This window comes from Cyclopterus lumpus, chromosome 11 (assembly GCF_009769545.1).
Source record: "Cyclopterus lumpus isolate fCycLum1 chromosome 11, fCycLum1.pri, whole genome shotgun sequence".
NCBI classification, from domain to species: Eukaryota; Metazoa; Chordata; class Actinopteri; order Perciformes; family Cyclopteridae; genus Cyclopterus; species Cyclopterus lumpus.
In genome coordinates, this window is record NC_046976.1 from 20,435,506 (window position 1) to 20,457,006 (window position 21,501).

Consider the following 21,501-nt stretch of genomic DNA (forward strand, 5'->3'; position numbering starts at 1 on the left):
AAGCGCTTGCACATCGTTTACAGCTCATTCCAGCTCACACGGATTGCAGACTACAAAATGAGTTCATTCATTAAATATTAAGAGCTGCATTCGCTTTAGGTTGTGCATATTATGGGGCGTAGTGTGTTATCTTGACTTGTGTTCTTTGGAACTGAGCTAACATTCATGTTGTTAAGAGTCAAAGTCAAAGGTTGTTCCAAGAGAACGACCCAGGTGTCCACAGTATAGGAAGCTAAGAACTGTCAATAAGTGCATTCATGTCCCAAAACAATCCCGAGTGAAGTCCCAAAGAACCAAAGGAAACCGACCTCTCGTCGTCGGGCAGATGCAGCCAGCGCAGGATGGTCAGAATCCTCCTCTCCAGAGGAATCACCCTGCAGACGGACCATGAAGGAGTGGGAGGTCAAGGTAAAGACAGAAGAAACTAAACGTAGCCACAGACTCACAGTTCAGTTTGTGTTTAGATTCCTAGATTACTGGTTCTAAAAGAACCACCTGTCCTTAAATAAGAGTCCACGTGGACCCGATCTCTTTTCTTCTTCCACATCGTGTTCTCCACTTGAATCATTTGTTCTCCGCGCCTCGACAAGCTGCGTTTGGTGTCGTCAATGGGCCATTGTCACCAGTGGTGTGAGTGTTTGGGGCCCATTGTCGGCCTCGGGATGTTTCCCTCGTGGTCGGCACGTCATCGCGAGTGTTTTATGAAACAAATCCGTCTCCGCTGTCGCTGACGTGGAGTTGAGAGGACAAGCGTCTTCAAATGTTGAGTAAGCAACTTTTGAGCGAATTGATTGTACTTCTTATTTACTTTTTGCCTCAGACAAATGTCATAATTAAGAAGGTATTTAAGTTGCTTTTGATATTAACCCTGTTATTATTGAATTCTTTACAAAACTATTATTCATTATTTTTTTAGCAGTGACCACGGAATATTTAATAAAAGATTTATGCCGGTGATAATAGACTTTAATTTGTTTGCGAGGACACCAGAAGACTTTTGTTCGTAGCGTGCAGCCAACGAGGTATTTTGTTTGTCTGTATTGTAAAATGTCCTCGTCACTGTAAACATGACCGGAGGCTTCGGCTCGTCTTTTTTAATAACCCGTAAAGTGAAATAAAGCAATAAGATCCCTTATTTTTATCTTTTTAGTTTTGCGCCAACTTATATCTGTAATCATCTGGATTTTTTTTTAAAATCTCCTTGTGTATTGAGGCTTGAATTCTCCGTCAAAAAAATCAAGTGTTTAAATTAATATTATTATTATAATAAGCAAATGAGCTGCAGTGCAAGATCCACCACTAACACAATAGACCAGGCCTGAAGATGACTGAATACACACTATGTAGTATACTGTATCTACTACACATTACAGATACATAATCACACAGTAATCCGCCCTCCTTGTCCTCCTCAAGCACCCTCGGGCTCTTTGAGGGTCTTTTCCCATAAGTCACCAGTGCAGCGCTGCGTTCAGGGTCCGAAGCTATTGAAAAATATTCCAGTACTAACTTAAGTACCAAGGCCAGAAGAAAGAGGCCGCTTTCACTCCTTGTTCCTCTGCTGTGATCCAGATCTGTGAAACAGGAAGGAGAGATCCAATGTGTTACATTACATTACATGTCATTGGGCTTACATTAAGTGCATTAAACCACTCAGAACAACAAGAATCAAGAAAGTAACATTTGTTCAATAAAGTTAAACTACAAAGTGCTATCAGTAAGAGACATTTAAGTTCTACCAAAGTGCTACTACGGCTCTACCTTCCCTATTCAAGGTATAGTCGAAAAAGATGTGTTTTTAGTTTGTAGAGACTTCCTGTCCTGATGTCAATGGGGAGCTCGTTCCACCAATGAGGAGTCAGCACAGCAAACAGTCGTGACTTTGTTGAGTGTTTAGCTCGAAGTGACGGAGCTACAAGCCGATTGGCAGAAGCCGAGCGAAGTGAACGGGCTGGGGTGTGAGGTTAGACCATGTCCTGGGTGTGAGGTTAGACCATGTCCTGGGTGTGAGGTTTGACCATGTCCTGGGTGTGAGGTTAGACCATGTCCTGGGTGTGAGGTTAGACCATGTCCTGGGTGTGAGGTTAGACCATGTCCTGGGTGTGAGGTTTGACCATGTCCTGGGTGTGAGGTTAGACCATGTCTTGGGTGTGAGGTTAGACCATGTCCTGGATGTGAGGTTAGACCATGTCTTGGGTGTGAGGTTAGACCATGTCCTGGATGTGAGGTTAGACCATGTCCTGGATGTGAGGTTAGACCATGTCCTGGGTGTGAGGTTAGACCATGTCCTGGATGTGAGGTTAGACCATTTCCTGGGTGTGAGGTTAGACCATGTCCTGGATGTGAGGTTAGACCATGTCTTGGGTGTGAGGTTAGACCATGTCCTGGATGTGAGGTTAGACCATGTATTGGGTGTGAGGTTAGACCATGTCCTGGATGTGAGGTTAGACCATGTCCTGGATGTGAGGTTAGACCATGTCCTGGGTGTGAGGTTAGACCATGTCTTGGGTGTGAGGTTAGACCATGTCCTGGGTGTGAGGTTAGACCATGTCCTGGGTGTGAGGTTAGACCATGAGCTGGATGTGAGGTTAGACCATGTCCTGGGAGTGAGGTTAGACCATGTCCTGGGTGTGAGGTTAGACCATGTCTTGGGTGTGAGGTTAGACCATGTCCTGGGTGTGAGGTTAGACCATGTCCTGGATGTGAGGTTAGACCATGTCCTGGGTGTGAGGTTAGACCATGAGCTGGATGTGAGGTTAGACCATGTCCTGGGTGTAAGGTTAGACCGTGAGCTGGATGTGAGGTTAGACCATGTCCTGGGTGTAAGGTTAGACCATGTCCTGGATGTGAGGTTAGACCATGTCCTGGATGTGAGGTTAGACCATGTCCTGGGTGTGAGGTTAGACCATGTCCCGGGTGTAAGGTTAGACCATGAGCTGGGTGTAAGGTTAGACCATGTCCTGGATGTGAGGTTAGACCATGTCCTGGATGTGAGGTTAGACCATGAGCTGGATGTGAGGTTAGACCATGTCCTGGGTGTAAGGTTAGACCATGTCCTGGATGTGAGGTTAGACCATGTCCTGGATGTGAGGTTAGACCATGAGCTGGATGTGAGGTTAGACCATGTCCTGGGTGTAAGGTTAGACCATGTCCTGGGTGTGAGGTTAGACCATGAGCTGGATGTGAGGTTAGACCATGTCCTGGGTGTGAGGTTAGACCATGTCCTGGGTGTGAGGTTAGACCATGGCCTGGGTGTGAGGTTAGACCATGTCTTGGGTGTAAGGTTAGACCATGTCCTGGATGTGAGGTTAGACCATGTACTGGGTGTGAGGTTAGACCATGTCCTGGGTGTGAGGTTAGACCATGTCCTGGATGTGAGGTTAGACCATGTCCTGGGTGTGAGGTTAGACCATGTCCTGGATGTGAGGTTAGACCATGTCTTGGGTGTGAGGTTAGACCATGTCCTGGATGTGAGGTTAGACCATGTCTTGGGTGTGAGGTTAGACCATGTCCTGGATGTGAGGTTAGACCATGTCCTGGATGTGAGGTTAGACCATGTCCTGGGTGTGAGGTTAGACCATGTCCTGGATGTGAGGTTAGACCATGTCCTGGGTGTGAGGTTAGACCATGTCCTGGATGTGAGGTTAGACCATGTCTTGGGTGTGAGGTTAGACCATGTCCTGGATGTGAGGTTAGACCATGTCTTGGGTGTGAGGTTAGACCATGTCCTGGGTGTGAGGTTAGACCATGTCCTGGTGTGAGGTTAGACCATGTCCTGGATGTGAGGTTAGACCATGTCCTGGGTGTGAGGTTAGACCATGTCCTGGGTGTGAGGTTAGACCATGTCCTGGATGTGAGGTTAGACCATGTCTTGGGTGTGAGGTTAGACCATGTCCTGGGTGTGAGGTTAGACCATGTCCTGGGTGTGAGGTTAGACCATGTCCTGGATGTAGACCGGACCCGATCTGTTCGCAGCACGGTACGAGCTAGCAGACTACAAAAGGTTAAAGGTCACAGTATGTGCTGCACACTTATGTATGTTATACAAGTGATAGAGTCCAATGGATGCATATCTCTCTATGAACCTCCAACTCTCAGTTGGGTCAAAACCTACACTCATCCCATTGGAAGCCATCGCTGACCAGTTTGATTCCTTATCCAATCACAAGCAAGGCATCTGGAGTGTACTCACGGGCTGACCGCCCCACCAGCGGTGGTTCAGCTTCTCTCTGGTGCGCAGGCTGAAGGTGGCGTTGAACACGGGGTCGTGCATGGTGTTCCCCACAATCCCGTGGGACTCCGGGTACAGGCCCTGCAGAGAGAGCGCCGCGGTGCCACGGTTAGTGAAACATAAGGCCGGAGGACCTCGAGCGGACGTGCGGAGAGGTGTCACCTACTGTGACGAGAGTGTAGAGATTCGGGAAGGTCTTAGACGGGTAGACGGGTCGCATGTAGGGCGCCGACGTTCCACACTCTCCTGAGAGACAAAGAAGTATTAAAGGTTATTAAAAACACACTTTAAGCACTAAATCAAAGAGAATAACACGCTGGCTCTCAGCTCATCGTCCTCGTGGTCCGGACCCGACAGATATCAGTAGTTTGCTGTATTTTAACTTGACATGTTGTGCTTTTGTCAAGGAGATGACTCAGATCTGACACAACAGGGAGTTGGCGAGCTCTTTCATCTGGTGAGTTGGTGGTTGTGGAGGCTCTGATGTGTTAAAGTCTCTTCAAGGTTTCTGGAGTCTTGTGTTATGTCTTCTTGTTCCTCTCTTGTCCTTGATGGAGGGAACAGATGGCTGACGCTGGTGAGGGACAATAGATTGGAGGTGACTTGTTGAGGCTGATGTCAGATCAAAGGGGCGACCGCAATGTCCATGTTGACGTAAATCACATGTGATCGGATGCTCCAGAGGTGAAGGACGCCGTTTATTTTCCTGGCCTGCTTTGCTATTGCGAGAGCTTGAATTGACTGTAATGGAACCGCTGTAAGTGTTCCTCACGTTCTCCCCGTGGCGGCGTGGGTTCCCTCCGGGTTCTCTGGCTTCCTCCCGCACTCCGAAGACATGCGGCTCAGGTTAACTGGGCTGTAAATCGCCCGTCAGTGTGAATGTGAGCGTCTCTATATGAGATCAACTAAAATGTCAGCTGGTGTCGGCTCAAGCGCCCCCGACCCCGACTCTTTGGTTTTGTTTGTTGCCATCCAATAACGCTGCCAGTCTCATTTCCCCATTTCATGGGGAAATTATGTATTCATTATTTATTTCATTATTCAGATCATTCATTTAATCAGGTTTTATCTTTCAAACTAAACCAATGCAATGTGAAGTGCTTTATGTGACAGAATAAAGGAGACGTACTCAGTTTGTGTTAATATAAGTAATAATAATAACATAAAATTGTAAAACACTATACATGAAAGCCTGTTTGAATAGATTTCTGTCTAAAAAACACCTCTACAACCACGCCTGCATTTAGGGAACTAAGCACGAGTTGGAATACAGGAGACGTACTCAGCTTGTGTATGTTGGGGATGACGGAGTTCCCCTTCTTCAGGTAGGAGGCTCTGAACCCGTCGACAGACAGCATGATGAGTGGAGGACGGATGAAGCTGAGACCAACAAGGAGAGACAGAAGTCACAGGTGGAAACGGGACTTTCTTAAAGACTTTTCTGAATCCGACTGGAGTGCTTCTAATTTTCAGGCTTAATCAGTTCTCGATGGGGACAAGTATATTTATACGATTTTATTATAATGGGGACAAATTTATTGTTTATTTATTATCTGGTTTGATCACATGTGATTTTATTATTCAAAACTATTGTCTTTTATTACCTTCTATTATTTATCTTATCCAACTTATTTTATTTAATCTTATATAATATGGTCTAGTCTGGTGTGGTCTCCTCTTGTCTCGTCTTATTATATATCTATAAAATATTATTATATCTTGTCTTTTCTCGTTTTGTCTTGTCTCATTATGTCCTTACTAATCTTGTCTCATTTTGTCTTGTCTCGACTTGTCTTGTCTTATCTTGTCTCATATAATCTTCTCTCATCTTGTCTTATCTTATTTCATCTCATCTCGTCTCGTCTCGTCTCATCTTGTCTCGTCTCGTCTCGTCTTCTCTCATCTTGTCTTGTCTCATCTCATCTCATCTCATCTCGTCTCGTCTCATCTTGTCTCGCCTCGTCTCATCTTCTCTCATCTTGTCTTGTCTCATCTCATCTCATCTCATCTCGTTTCGTCTCGCCTCGCCTCTTCTCTTCTCGTCTGGTCTTGTCACCTCTTGTCTCATCTCATCTCATCTCGTCTCGTCTTGTCATGTCCTTACTGGTCTTGTCTTATCTTGTCTCATCTCGTCTCTTCTCGACTTGTCTTGTCTTATCTTGTCTCATCTCGTCTCTTCTCGACTTGTCTTGTCTTATCTTGTCTCATATAATCTTCTCTCATCTAGTCTTATCTCATCTCATCTCTTCTCGTCTGGTCTTGTCACCTCTCGTCTTATTTCATCTCATCTCATCTCGTTTTGTTGCATCGTATCTAAATGTCTCAACTGGTCCAGTTCAAAGTTTAAAGTTTAACCGGCCTTCTCTTGAATGAAATAGAGCTAAAGGTCTTGAGTTCGACTCACCCTGCAGGACACTCAGCGCTCTTGATCTCCTCGCAGTCTCCATGCACCCACGAAGTCTCACCTCACGGGGGGACAACAGCACAGAGTTACCACCTCCCATTGCACATTGGACGCGTGGTTATTCTGGAGCGCCGATGCCGATCAGTACCTTTGCAGAGCGACTTGTAGTTGGAGCAGCAGTCCCCTCGCTCCAGGCAGTCCGCCGAGCAGCGGCAGGCGTGCTCGGCATTCCTCTCCTCCCCACAGCGGTCCTGCGTGCACTCGAAGCCTCCCGCTGAGACCCGGGAGGGAGGAAAGTTTGTCATTACGTCACATGACTCTCTGCTTTAATTAAACAAACACCATACGACGCGCATCGCAGTGTGATGTAACTCTCAGGCCCTTAAAATCGTTTTCTTTATTAAGCGATGCAATAAAAGCACAAGGAGTTTTTTTGGTTGGAAGATGTCCCACTGTTGTTCGCTTAATGCTTCCAAGATGAGACTGCGGTTTCACTCTTTTCACTTGGCCGAGCTCTAAATGAGCATCAGATGAAGACTGACGCGGTGGTTAAACTCCAGGACAGTTCCCCTTTTGTTCAAGTTGGATCCGGCACAGCAGAAAGCACTTATCGTGCTGTGTCCGTGTGCTTTCTGGAGTACTGGAGCTACCGTAGTCCTGCTGGGTAGGACTCCAACCCGCTTCAGCCGTAAACACGTCATTCTTCTACTAATTATTAGTGTTACGGACGTATGAGGAGCAGCAGCTGCCGAATCTGTTTAATACTAATTTACTTCTGGCTCAGTGAAGCCCTTCCAGTCCAGGTTGAAGTACCCCGAAATCACCCCTGAAGGCTCTGCTTCAGAGTGTGAATGGTTGTGAATGGTTGTGAATGTGTATGAATGTGTATGAATGTGTGTGAATGTGTGTGAATGTGTGTGAATGTGTATGAATGTGTGTGAATGTGTGTGAAAGTGTATGAATGTGTATGAATGTGTGGGAATGGGTGTGAATGTGTGTGAATGGGTGTGAATGTGTATGAATGTGTGTGAATGTGTGTGAATGTGTGTGAATGTGTGTGAATGTGTGTGAATGTGTGTGAATGTGTGTGAATGTGTGTGAATGTGTGTGAATGTGTGTGAATGTGTGTGAATGTGTGTGAATGTGTATGAATGTGTGTGAATGTGTGTGAATGTGTGTGAATGTGTGTGAATGGGTGTGAATGTGTATGAATGGGTGTGAATGTGTATGAATGTGTGTGAATGTGTGCGAATGTGTATGAATGTGTATGAATGTGTATGAATGTGTGTGAATGTGTATGAATGTGTATGAATGTGTATGAATGAGTATGAATGTGTTTGAATGGGTGTGAATGGGTGTGAATGGGTGTGAATGTGTATGAATGTGTATGAATGTGTGTGAATGTGTGTGAATGTGTATGAATGTGTATGAATGTGTATGAATGTGTATGAATGTGTGTGAATGTGTATGAATGTGTATGAATGGGTGTGAATGTGTATGAATGAGTATGAATGGGTGTGAATGGGTGTGAATGTGTATGAATGGGTGTGAATGTGTGTGAATGTGTGTGAATGTGTGTGAATGTGTATGAATGTGTGTGAATGTGTGTGAATGTGTGTGAATGTGTGTGAATGGGTGTGAATGTGTATGAATGGGTGTGAATGTGTATGAATGGGTGTGAATGTGTATGAATGGGTGTGAATGTGTATGAATGTGTGTGAATGTGTGCGAATGTGTATGAATGTGTATGAATGTGTATGAATGTGTGTGAATGTGTATGAATGTGTATGAATGTGTATGAATGAGTATGAATGTGTTTGAATGGGTGTGAATGGGTGTGAATGGGTGTGAATGTGTATGAATGTGTATGAATGTGTGTGAATGTGTGTGAATGTGTATGAATGTGTATGAATGTGTATGAATGTGTATGAATGTGTGTGAATGTGTATGAATGTGTATGAATGGGTGTGAATGTGTATGAATGAGTATGAATGGGTGTGAATGGGTGTGAATGTGTATGAATGGGTGTGAATGTGTGTGAATGTGTGTGAATGTGTGTGAATGTGTATGAATGTGTGTGAATGTGTGTGAATGTGTGTGAATGTGTGTGAATGGGTGTGAATGTGTATGAATGGGTGTGAATGTGTATGAATGTGTGTGAATGTGTGCGAATGTGTATGAATGTGTATGAATGTGTATGAATGTGTGTGAATGTGTATGAATGTGTATGAATGTGTATGAATGTGTATGAATGAGTATGAATGTGTTTGAATGGGTGTGAATGGGTGTGAATGGGTGTGAATGTGTATGAATGTGTATGAATGTGTGTGAATGTGTGTGAATGTGTATGAATGTGTATGAATGTGTATGAATGTGTATGAATGTGTGTGAATGTGTATGAATGTGTATGAATGTGTGTGAATGTGTATGAATGAGTATGAATGGGTGTGAATGGGTGTGAATGTGTATGAATGGGTGTGAATGTGTATGAATGGGTGTGAATTGGTGTGAATGGGTGTGAATGTGTATGAATGTGTATGAATGTGTGTGAATGGGTGTGAATGTGTATGAATGTGTATGAATGTGTGTGAATGTGTGTGAATGTGTATGAATGAGTGTGAATGTGTGTGAATGTGTGTGAATGTGTGTGAATGTGTATGAATGTGTATGAATGTGTGTGAATGTGTGTGAATGTGTGTGAATGTGTGTGAATGTGTATGAATGTGTGTGAATGTGTGTGAATGAGTGTGAATGGGTGTGAATGGGTGTGAATGTGTGTGAATGTGTGTGAATGTGTGTGAATGTGTATGAATGGGTGTGAATGGGTGTGAATGGGTGTGAATGGTTGTGAATGTGTATGAATGTGTATGAATGTGTGTGAATGTGTGTGAATGTGTGTGAATGGTTGTGAATGGGTGTGAATGGGTGTGAATGGGTGTGAATGGGTGTGAATGTGTATGAATGTGTATGAATGGGTGTGAATGTGTGTGAATGGGTGTGAATGTGTGTGAATGTGTATAAATGTATGTGAATGTGTATGAATGGGTGTGAATGGGTGTGAATGTGTGTGAATGTGTGTGAATGGTTGTGAATGTGTGTGAATGTGTGTGAATGTGTGTGAATGTGTATGAATGTGTATAAATGTGTGTGAATCTGTGTGAATGTGTGTGAATGGTTGTGAATGTGTGTGAATGTGTGTGAATGTGTGTGAATGTGTATGAATGTGTTTGAATGGGTGTGAATGGGCGTGAATGTGTATGAATGTGTATGAATGTGTGTGAATGTGTGTGAATGTGTGTGAATGTGTGTGAATGTGTATGAATGTGTATAAATGTGTATGAATGTGTGTGAATGTGTGTGAATGTGTGTGAATGTGTGTGAATGGGTGTGAATGGGTGTGAATGTGTGTGAATGTGTGTGAATGTGTGTGAATGTGTGTGAATGTGTATGAATGTGTGTGAATGTGTATGAATGTGTATAAATGTGTATGAATGGGTGTGAATGTGTGTGAATGGGTGTGAATGTGTGTGAATGTGTATGAATGTGTATAAATGTGTATGAATGGGTGTGAATGTGTGTGAATGATTGTGAATGTGTATAAATGTGCATACATGTGTGTGAATGTGTGTGAATGTGTATGAATGTGTGTGAATGTGTGTGAATGTGTATGAATGTGTGTGAATGGGTGTGAATGTGTGTGAATGTGTATAAATGTGTGTGAATGTGTGTGAATGGGTGTGAATGTGTGTGAATGTGTATAAATGTATGTGAATGTGTGTGAATGTGTGTGAATGTGTGTGAATGTGTGTTAATTTGTGTGAATGTGTATAAATGTGTGTGAATGTGTGTGAATGTGTGTGAATGTGTGTAAATGTGTGTGAATGTGTGTGAATGGGTGTGACTGTGTGTAAATGTGTGTGAATGGGTGTGAATGCGTGTGAATGTGTGTAAATGTGTGTGAATGGGTGTGAATGGGTGTGAATGTGTGCGAATGTGTATGAATGTGTATGAATGTGTGTGAATGTGTATGAATGTGTATGAATGTGTATGAATGTGTATGAATGTGTATGAATGAGTATGAATGTGTTTGAATGGGTGTGAATGGGTGTGAATGGGTGTGAATGGGTGGGAATGTGTATGAATGTGTATGAATGTGTGTGAATGTGTGTGAATGTGTATGAATGTGTATGAATGTGTATGAATGTGTGTGAATGTGTATGAATGTGTGTGAATGTGTATGAATGAGTATGAATGTGTTTGAATGGGTGTGAATGGGTGGGAATGTGTATGAATGTGTGTGAATGTGTATGAATGGGTGTGAATGGGTGTGAATGGGTGTGAATGTGTATGAATGTGTATGAATGGGTGTGAATGGGTGTGAATGTGTATGAATGTGTATGAATGTGTATGAATGTGTGTGAATGTGTATGAATGAGTGTGAATGTGTGTGAATGTGTGTGAATGTGTGTGAATGTGTATGAATGTGTATGAATGTGTGTGAATGTGTGTGAATGTGTATGAATGAGTATGAATGTGTGTGAATGGGTGTGAATGTGTGTGAATGTGTGTGAATGGGTGTGAATGTGTATGAATGTGTGTGAATGTATATGAATGAGTATGAATGTGTGTGAATGTGTATGAATGTGTGTGAATGTGTGTGAATGAGTGTGAATGTGTGTGAATGTGTGTGGATGTGTGTGAATGGGTGTGAATGGGTGTGAATGTGTGTGAATGTGTGTGAATGTGTATGAATGGGTGTGAATGGGTGTGAATGGGTGTGAATGGGTGTGAATGGGTGTGAATGGTTGTGATTGTGTATGAATGTGTATGAATGGGTGTGAATGTGTGTGAATGGGTGTGAATGGGTGTGAATGGGTGTGAATGTGTATGAATGTGTATGAATGTGTGTGAATGTGTGTGAATATGTGTGAATGTGTGTGAATGTGTATGAATGGGTGTGAATGTGTGTGAATGTGTGTGAATGTGTGTGAATGTGTGTGAATGGTTGTGAATGGGTGTGAATGGGTGTGAATGGGTGTGAATGGGTGTGAATGTGTATGAATGTGTATGAATGGGTGTGAATGTGTGTGAATCGGTGTGAATGTGTGTGAATGTGTATAAATGTATGTGAATGTGTATGAATGGGTGTGAATGGGTGTGAATGTGTATGAATGTGTATGAATGTGTGTGAATGTGTGTGAATGTGTATGAATGTGTATAAATGTGTATGAATGGGTGTGAATGGGTGTGAATGTGTGTGAATGTGTGTGAATGTGTGTGAATGTGTATGAATGTGTTTGAATGGGTGTGAATGGGCGTGAATGTGTATGAATGTGTATGAATGTGTGTGAATGTGTGTGAATGTGTATGAATGTGTATAAATGTGTATGAATGGGTGTGAATGTGTGTGAATGTGTGTGAATGTGTGTGAATGTGTGTGAATGTGTGTGAATGTGTATGAATGTGTTTGAATGGGTGTGAATGGGCGTGAATGTGTATGAATGTGTATGAATGTGTGTGAATGTGTGTGAATGTGTATGAATGTGTATAAATGTGTATGAATGGGTGTGAATGTGTGTGAATGTGTGTGAATGTGTGTGAATGTGTATGAATGTGTATAAATGTATGTGAATGTGTATGAATGGGTGTGAATGGGTGTGAATGTGTGTGAATGTGTGTGAATGTGTGTGAATGTGTGTGAATGTGTGTGAATGTGTATGAATGTGTATAAATGTGTGTGAATGGTTGTGAATGTGTGTGAATGTGTGTGAATGTGTGTGAATGTGTATGAATGTGTTTGAATGGGTGTGAATGGGCGTGAATGTGTATGAATGTGTATGAATGTGTGTGAATGTGTGTGAATGTGTATGAATGTGTATAAATGTGTATGAATGGGTGTGAATGTGTGTGAATGGGTGTGAATGTGTGTGAATGGGTGTGAATGGGTGTGAATGGGTGTGAATGGGTGTGAATGTGTGTGAATGTGTGTGAATGTGTATGAATGTGTATAAATGTGTATGAATGGGTGTGAATGTGTGTGAATGGGTGTGAATGTGTGTGAATGTGTATGAATGTGTATAAATGTGTATGAATGGGTGTGAATGTGTGTGAATGATTGTGAATGTGTATAAATGTGCATAAATGTGTGTGAATGTGTGTGAATGTGTATGAATGTGTGTGAATGTGTGTGAATGTGTGTGAATGTGTATGAATGTGTGTGAATGGGTGTGAATGTGTGTGAATGTGTATAAATGTGTGTGAATGTGTGTGAATGGGTGTGAATGTGTGTGAATGTGTATAAATGTATGTGTATGTGTGTGAATGTGTGTGAATGTGTGTGAATGTGTGTGAATTTGTGTGAATGTGTATGAATGGGTGTGAATGTGTGTGAATGTGTGTGAATGTGTGTAAATGTGTGTGAATGTGTGTGAATGGGTGTGAATGTGTGTAAATGTGTGTGAATGGGTGTGAATGCGTGTGAATGCGTGTAAATGTGTGTGAATGGGTGTGAATGGGTGTGAATGGGTGTGAATGTGTGTGCATGTGTGTGAATGTGTATGAATGTGTATGAATGGGTGTGAATGTGTGTGAATGTGTGTGAATGGGTGTGAATGTGTATAAATGTATGTGAATGTGTGTGAATGTGTGTGAATGTGTGTGAATGTGTGTGCATGTGTGTGAATGTGTGTGAATGTGTATGAATGTGTGTGAATGTGTGTGAATGTGTGTGAATGTGTGTGAATGTGTGTGAATGTGTGTGCATGTGTGTGCATGTGTGTGAATGTGTATGAATGTGTATGAATGGGTGTGAATGTGTGTGAATGTGTGTGAATGTGTGTGAATGTGTATAAATGTATGTGAATGTGTGTGAATGTGTGTGAATGTGTGTGAATGTGTGTGCATGTGTGTGAATGTGTGTGAATGTGTATGAATGTGTGTGAATGGGTGTGAATGTGTGTGAATGTGTGTGCATGTGTATGAATGTGTGTGAATGGGTGGGAATGTGTATGAATGTGTATGAATGTGTATGAATGTGTGTGAATGTGTATGAATGTGTATGAATGGGTGTGAATGTGTGTGAATGTGTGTGAATGTGTGTGAATGTGTATAAATGTATGTGAATGTGTGTGAATGTGTGTGAATGTGTGTGAATGTGTGTGCATGTGTGTGAATGTGTGTGAATGTGTATGAATGTGTGTGAATGGGTGTGAATGTGTGTGAATGTGTGTGCATGTGTATGAATGTGTGTGAATGGGTGGGAATGTGTATGAATGTGTATGAATGTGTATGAATGTGTGTGAATGTGTGTGAATGTGTGTGAATGGGTGTGAATGTGTGTGCATGTGTATGAATGTGTGTGAATGGGTGGGAATGTGTATGAATGTGTATGAATGTGTATGAATGTGTGTGAATGTGTGTGAATGTGTGTGAATGTGTGTGAATGTGTGTGAATGTGTGTGAATGTGTGTGAATGTGTGTGAATGTGTATGAATGGGTGTGAATGTGTGAACTGAACATATTTTCTCCCAGATTCCAGACGCAGTGGATAACTTTCTGAACCGAAACAAAAAGAAGCCAAAATGCAACAAAATTACCATTTGGTTACGTTCAGTAAATAATTCACAATGAAATGTGCCCGTCTGTTACAAAATTTCAGTTACGGACAACGTTTAAAATGAGTAAACTTTGACATCTGGTTTCACACAGGCCACGAACCATGGTGTCCAGAATGAGAGTCCTGCGTTGACCGACTCATCCACCTCCAACCCCTCACAATAATACTCACTACAGCAACACATGTGGATTAATACTGCCCAACAAATGCACTATTTCTTCATGTTTGAGCAATGTTTGATTAAATAAAAGTGTTTATTTGTGAACATTTAAAGATTGTAATCTGGTGTAGGAACCGATGGGCCTGAGTCTGATTGCCAGAGAAAGGACAGGGAGGTTCAAAAGTATTGAGAGTGTTAGTCTGTTCATGGACTTTGTTGATGACAGGAACATATAGAATAGCAGCAGGCTTCTCCTCAAAGATACAAGTGGCCAAAAGCCTTGACTATTGCTGTGGCCTCCAGCTAAACTATCAAGCAGGAAGTGATTGAGACTGCGTCTGTCAGACTGACCTGTTTTTAGGCAGTGGTGGTCGAAGTCGGAGCAGCAGCTGTAGTAGGTTTTACACAGATTGTCACATCTGCATCCTGGAGGTTTGGCCTCCTCCAGCTCAAAGCACCTCCCCTTGCAGGAGCCCGCTGAGCTGACCCACTCTGAGACGACTGGAGGGAGCAAAGGGGGCACAGTTACAGTACAGAGGGGGCACACTGCTGCAGACATACTGGACTGTTCTTCTTAAAGGGGACATATCAATAATAACTCAATGTGTCAGTGCTTGGGCAACCAGCCAGCAACCTCCAGTTGTAAAGTTTAGCCAAAGTGGACGTGCATTAACTTGCATTCTCTTCTCTCTCCTGACCACCAGGGGGCGACTCCTCTGGTTGTATAGAAGTCTATGCTTCATGTGTTAAAGCTGCATTCTCTCTCCTGACCACCAGGGGGCGACTCCTCTGGTTGTATAGAAGTCTATGCTTCATGTGTTAAAGCTGCATTCTCTCTCTTGACCACCAGGGGGCGACTCCTCTGGTTGTATAGAAGTCTATGCTTCATGTGTTAAAGCTGCATTCTCTCTCCTGACCACCAGGGGGCGACTCCTCTGGTTGTATAGAAGTCTATGCTTCATGTGTTAAAGCTGCATTCTCTCTCTTGACCACCAGGGGGCGACTCCTCTGGTTGTATAGAAGTCTATGCTTCATGTGTTAAAGCTGCATTCTCTCTCCTGACCACCAGGGGGCGACTCCTCTGGTTGTATAGAAGTCTATATAAATGACTCTACTTCTCTTGATTTATTCCCTCAGTAAACATTGTAAACATTAGTTTATGGTCTCAATCTCCAGTTTCAAATCTTCATTTAGTAAATGATGGTCATTTAGAGCAGACTGGACCTTTAGGGGGGTTCTTAAAGAGACATGAAAAAGTATTTCTTCTTTTTGACATTAAAGCAAACACGTTCTAATAGAAACCCAAAATACAAGTATGAACCTGACAATGAGCACGATACGTCTCCTTTGGGATGCCTGCTTTCATCTTTTTAGAAAAAGAACCTGAATGCAACATCTTTAAAACACATAAGTGTGTGTGCAGCACACTGAGTGTTCATGCAGTCTACAGGCTGTTAACTCCAGGCAGCACATGTTGCAAATAACTACAAGCTGTTTCTCCGAGCGCTCTGCGGGCAGCCTTTGGTTTCATTCACTTCAATTCACAGTGAAACCCCAAAAAAAGACACAATTTATTGTCTTTGTGCTCCGTCAAGGCTTTTATCATAGTAGCGTATGTGGGGACTGTTATGAAAACTCACTGGTATCTGAACTCTAAGTGTCACACAGTCATGTTTTCATTTAAAGCTACAACAAGGATCCTATTTGTTTGTGCAAAGCAATGGAGCGCTCTTGAGTTCATTAACATAACTTATTAAACGGCTTCATGCAGCATACTATACCTGTCTGCAACTATAGTGCTACACGATGCTAACATAATACATGTTAGTGTGATGATTTTAAATCTCCACAGACTGTAGTGAAACAAGTAACTCTATTTGTCTCCATTTGTAAATGGTTTTCATCTTTTAGGTATTTGTACTTTTTCGGGCTACAGCATGTGAACCACTAATTTGGTGGTTTCAAGCACGTACAAACAAGCTTGATTTATGACTCCATGAGGCATTTGTTTCAAATGTATGAACGCGAATTGGACCTGAATCCGAGGCTCTCACCTTTAGTGTGAGGTGGTGGGTTGTCTCCTCCCTCTGCAGGTCGACTGGCTTGAAAAACATAAGCTCTGACATCAGTTCCCCACAGACAGAACACGACCACTACCTGCAGAAAAACCACACATCAGGGGAAAACCTGACCACAATCTCACGTAGGTCAAAGGTCAGGCTCAGCAGCAGCTCTACAGCGAGTACAACCAAAAGCCTGCAGGGCCCAGGTTAGAGGGCCCCAGGGCCACTGCTGCTGTTTGACACTTAGGACATTTTGTGATGGCATTTCACAACTAAAAGGAGACAAATAAAAGATTACAACGAAATGCAAAACGAACTACAAAGAGACTCAAAAATAACGAACAGAGACCGAAAACAATCAAAAAGAGATGCAAAACGACTATGCGATGCAAATCAACCAAGAAGACACACAAAACTACAAAGAGACACACGACGACTACAAAGAACTGCAAAATGACCTCAAAGACACACAAAACTGCTACAAAGACACACGAAACAATCAGAAAAAGATGCAAAAAGGACTACAAGGACGTGCAAAAGGACCTCAAATACGGCTCTCGTTCTCCCGGAGGAGGGTTCGGGGCCTTGACATGTCCAAACCTTCGGCGTCTCGAGAGAAAACTAAAGAAAAACGTTTTGGTTCGCAGCAAAAAAAAATAGCAGAGAAGGAAGTTCTTAGAGTTCACGTTCTTCATTTGAACCAAACCTCTAACGTCTCTGAACTTTTCTCCACAGTTGAGGATGCAATGGAACAGAAAACACTGGCGACCTCCAGTGAGAAGTCAACCACAGCAACATGTCAGTGAGATGCAGGGACTACATGCATCGTGAAGATCCTTTAGAAACACTGCCTTTAAGGCGTATTATAATACCAGTGAACATAGCTCATGGTGCATACTCAACATTCTCATTATTTATTGAACGTTGAATTGAATTGCGTCTCTTCATTAGAGATCTTATGACACAACAAGAGGTCCAAATGTGGAGGCTAAGTCCCGCCTCTTCTTGTTATTTTGGGGGGGAGCGTTTTTTTTTGCGGCGGTCAAACGCGGTGACAATTTTTAGATGTTGTTTGAATCGTGTTATGAATTACACGTAATGATGTCTGTCGATGTAAAGATGATTTTGTACAAGAGGCGGGACTTCGCCCCCCTAGAGCATCCAGCGAGACCAGAGAACAATCCAGAGAATCTTTCATGAACCCATTCATGTGTGTTCACTTCCTGTATCCGGTCAAAATGAAACCCATAGTAACATTCAACAAACAAAAACCATGAAGACCGTGTTAACAACAAGAGAGTAACAAGTTTTGTTCGGATTTGGAGTCCACGATACTTTAAATCTGCACGATGCAACGATACGACCGAGACGTAGGAGACCGCCAATGGGGACGGACCTTTATTGTGAAGGGACCAGCGGTGTGATGTACGACTCATATGGAAACAATGTAGGTGATGCATACGGTGACTTGATTATAAATTTGTTAAACCCATTTGTTGGTCAGTTACTCATCCCGCGTTATCTTTAAACTATTGAAGAAAACGTCGTTTTTCTGGCTGAGTGAACGATGGATTTATTTATGTTTTACAAAGCGGAGGAAAAGTCTCGATGAATTTAAGCATGCAGGCAAAACGACATCAAAACATCCGCCAACAAACGTCCAGGCAACGTTTGGACCAATTTGTTGCTCCATTAAAAAAAGGCTGACGATGGAATTTGTTCCTTTTTTTAACTAAGTTGCCTGTGTACAATTTACACATTTACTAATAAATAACAGTTGAATAAATGTACATGTGTATTTATTTGTTGCACGATCACAGCGACGCATTTCATCGTATTAATTAAACAACCGCTTTGATATCGTTTTACGCCTTCTTCAAGAATTCAAGAGAACACGGTGTGAGGAACTGATGAAGAACATTATAATCTTTTTGTTTGGGTGAAGTATAAATCTTTCTTTTTTTTTAAGGCCTCTAAATGAAGTCAAATGCTCTCAAGACCATTTGAGACTTAGTTTGAAGGCACACAGCTGACCGGCTCTCAGACCTCTGGTGGAGATGCATGATGTCATAATACCAGTATGGAAATAGTTGAATTATGTTTAATTGTTGGCAACAACAACAAAAAGTTGTAATCTCTCCATCCAGATTATTAGAGATTTTTCTTGGCATGTTGACCTCATTCATTTTAGATTAAATTTTACTTTATTCAAATTTCTTGAAGCACCAGCAAAACATTTTTTTTTTACAAATATACAATCAAATAAAATAGCACATTACATTTAAGAATTTAAATAATAAAAGGGAAATGAAAATGTAAAAATGTTGACCTCATGTATTCTGATGAAATAATGCTATATTAATTACATAACGATATGGTGATGACCCTCTCTCTCTTTAAGGTGACCGTGTGTGTGACGCTGTGAGCAAAGTGCAGCTCACAAATCGATACATCGGAATCTTTTTTTTTCTTTTTTATGATGATGATGATGATGTTCGGGGAACGAGAGAGAGAGAGAGAGAGAGAGAGAGAGAGAGAGAGAGAGAGAGAGAGAGAGAGAGAGAGAGAGCTGGACAAACACGTCGATATGAAGGCTCTAGCCCGGCCGCGTCACGCTGTCTTACCGTACCAAATTTCCCAATAGCATGTTCCAAACAGCGAGTCCACCTGGAGCATTCCCCCGAAAACAGACGAAGAGGAAGCGGACGAAATTGTGTCCAACGTCCGGTAGAAGCTGCGTAGAGCCTCTGCGGATCGATGGAGCAGAGCGCAGGGGTCCAACTCTCTCTCTCTCTCTCTCTCTCTCTCTCTCTCTCTCTCTCTCTCTCTCTCTCTCTCTCTCTCTCTCTCTCTCTCTCTCTCTCTCTCTCTCTCTCTCTCTCTCTCTCTCTCTCTCTCTCTCTCTCTCTCTCTCCCCCGTTGTTTGCCTTTGCCTCTCTCTCTCTCTCTCTCTCTCTCGGTCTCGGGCCAATAAGCATGAAGTAATGGTGACAGCTGCTGCTCTCTGGTACGAGAGCGCACGCACTCCAACTCAGTCATGGAGAGAGAGAGAGAGAGAGAGGGAGAGATAGAGAAAGAGAAAAGAGAGGGAGAAGGAGAGAGAGAGAAAAGAGAGGGAGAAGGAGAGAGAGAGGGAGAGAGAGGGAGAGAGAGGGGGAGAGAGAGAGGGAGAGAGAGGGGGAGAGAGAGAGAAGAGAGAGGGAGGAGAGAGAGAGAGAGCGTTATTATGAGAGGTATCATGACAACATCTATGTTGTTGGTTCATGTGAAACTTTGTGGGAGTGATGATATATATATATATATAAATATATATAAATATGTATATATATATAAATATTTATATATAAATATAAATATATATATATATATAAATATGTATATATATAAATATATATATATATATAAATATTTATATTTATATAAATATATATATATGAATATTTATATATATAAAGTGATGATATATATATATAAATATTTATATATATATATAAATATAAATATATATAAATATTTATTATATATATAAATATATATATATATAAATATTTATATATATATATATATATAAATATATATATATATAAATATTTATATTTATATATATATATAAATATATATATATATACATATATATAAATATTTATATATATATATATAGAAATATTTATATATATATAAATATAAATATTTATATATATATATAAATATATATATGAATATGTATTATATATATAAATATATATATATATAAATATATATATATATATATGGAGAGGTTGCTCAAGAGCAAAATACAATAAAGAACTTCCACACATTAACCCACCATATGCATATGTATTGAATTGTTATATTAATGTATTGTTTTGGTATTGTATTCTTTTTATTGTTAGTTTTAAGGCCATCGTGATTTATAAATAAATATATATATACTGTATATATAATTACTTATATATATAAAAATGTATGTATATAAGTAATTACGTATATACTGTATATATAATTAGTTATATATATATATATATGTAATTATATATACAGTATATATATATATTATAGAAGTGATAAGTTATAAAAACATTCGTCTGAATATTAAAAAGTTTGTAGAAAAGTTACTCATAAGCAAAGAACAATAACAAACTTCCACAGACCAACACACCATATGCACATTATTAATATTCGGACACTACTATATTGAGTTGTGTTGAATTGTCACCATCTGAGTGCCTTATTGTTAGTTGCATTGCCATCGTGCTGAAATATCAAGGAGACAAAACCATGAAGGAATCATGACAACGTTTCATAACAGAACTGTTTTGATATTCAGCAGAAAAAAGAGCCGGCGTGAGTCAGAGGACTTCCTGTGACTTCCTCCTGACCGAGAGCCCACCTTCAGGAAGATAGACCACCAGGTGGGTTCAGGCTGTGGGTCTGTTCCAGTGTCCATGAGGAGGTCTAAACCTAACTGTTGGTGGTTTAGTGTCTAAACCTAACTGTTGGTGGTTTAGTGTCTAAACCTAACTGTTGGTGGTTTAGTATCTAAACCTAACTGTTGGTGGTTTAGTGTCTAAACCTAACTGTTGTTGGTTTAGTGTCTAAACCTAACTGTTGGTGGTTTAGTATCTAAACCTAACTGTTGGTGGTTTAGTATCTAAACCTAACTGTTGGTGGTTTAGTGTCTAAACCTAACTGTTGTTGGTTTAGTGTCTAAACCTAACTGTTGGTGGTTTAGTATCTAAACCTAACTGTTGGTGGTTTAGTATCTAAACCTAACTGTTGGTGGTTTAGTGTCTAAACCTAACTGTTGGTGGTTTAGTGGTCTAAACCTAACTGTTGGTGGTTTAGTGGTCTAAACCTAACTGTTGTTGGTTTAGTATCTAAACCTAACTGTTGGTGGTTTAGTGTCTAAACCTAACTGTTGGTGGTTTAGTATCTAAACCTAACTGTTGTTGGTTTAGTATCTAAACCTAACTGTTGGTGGTTTAGTGGTCTAAACCTAACTGTTGTTGGTTTAGTGTCTAAACCTAA

General features: G+C 41.3%; 1 protein-coding gene across 1 annotated transcript in view; it reads right to left on the minus strand.

Moving 5' to 3' along the window:
* The window catches only part of LOC117739372 (ectonucleotide pyrophosphatase/phosphodiesterase family member 2), a 43,145-nt gene extending 23,939 nt beyond the window's left edge, over positions 1-19,206 (minus strand). The window contains exons 1-10 of the mRNA XM_034545738.1: positions 19,103-19,206; positions 16,465-16,567; positions 14,762-14,911; positions 6,784-6,909; positions 6,636-6,696; positions 5,514-5,611; positions 4,398-4,477; positions 4,193-4,312; positions 1,519-1,574; positions 309-374 (exon numbers count right to left, since the gene is read on the minus strand). Coding sequence (XP_034401629.1) covers positions 309-374; positions 1,519-1,574; positions 4,193-4,312; positions 4,398-4,477; positions 5,514-5,611; positions 6,636-6,696; positions 6,784-6,909; positions 14,762-14,911; positions 16,465-16,567; positions 19,103-19,120 — 878 coding nt within the window. The 5' untranslated portion in view covers positions 19,121-19,206. The remainder of the gene's footprint in view (positions 1-308; positions 375-1,518; positions 1,575-4,192; positions 4,313-4,397; positions 4,478-5,513; positions 5,612-6,635; positions 6,697-6,783; positions 6,910-14,761; positions 14,912-16,464; positions 16,568-19,102) is intronic.
* Between the last annotated feature and the right edge of the window lie 2,295 nt (positions 19,207-21,501).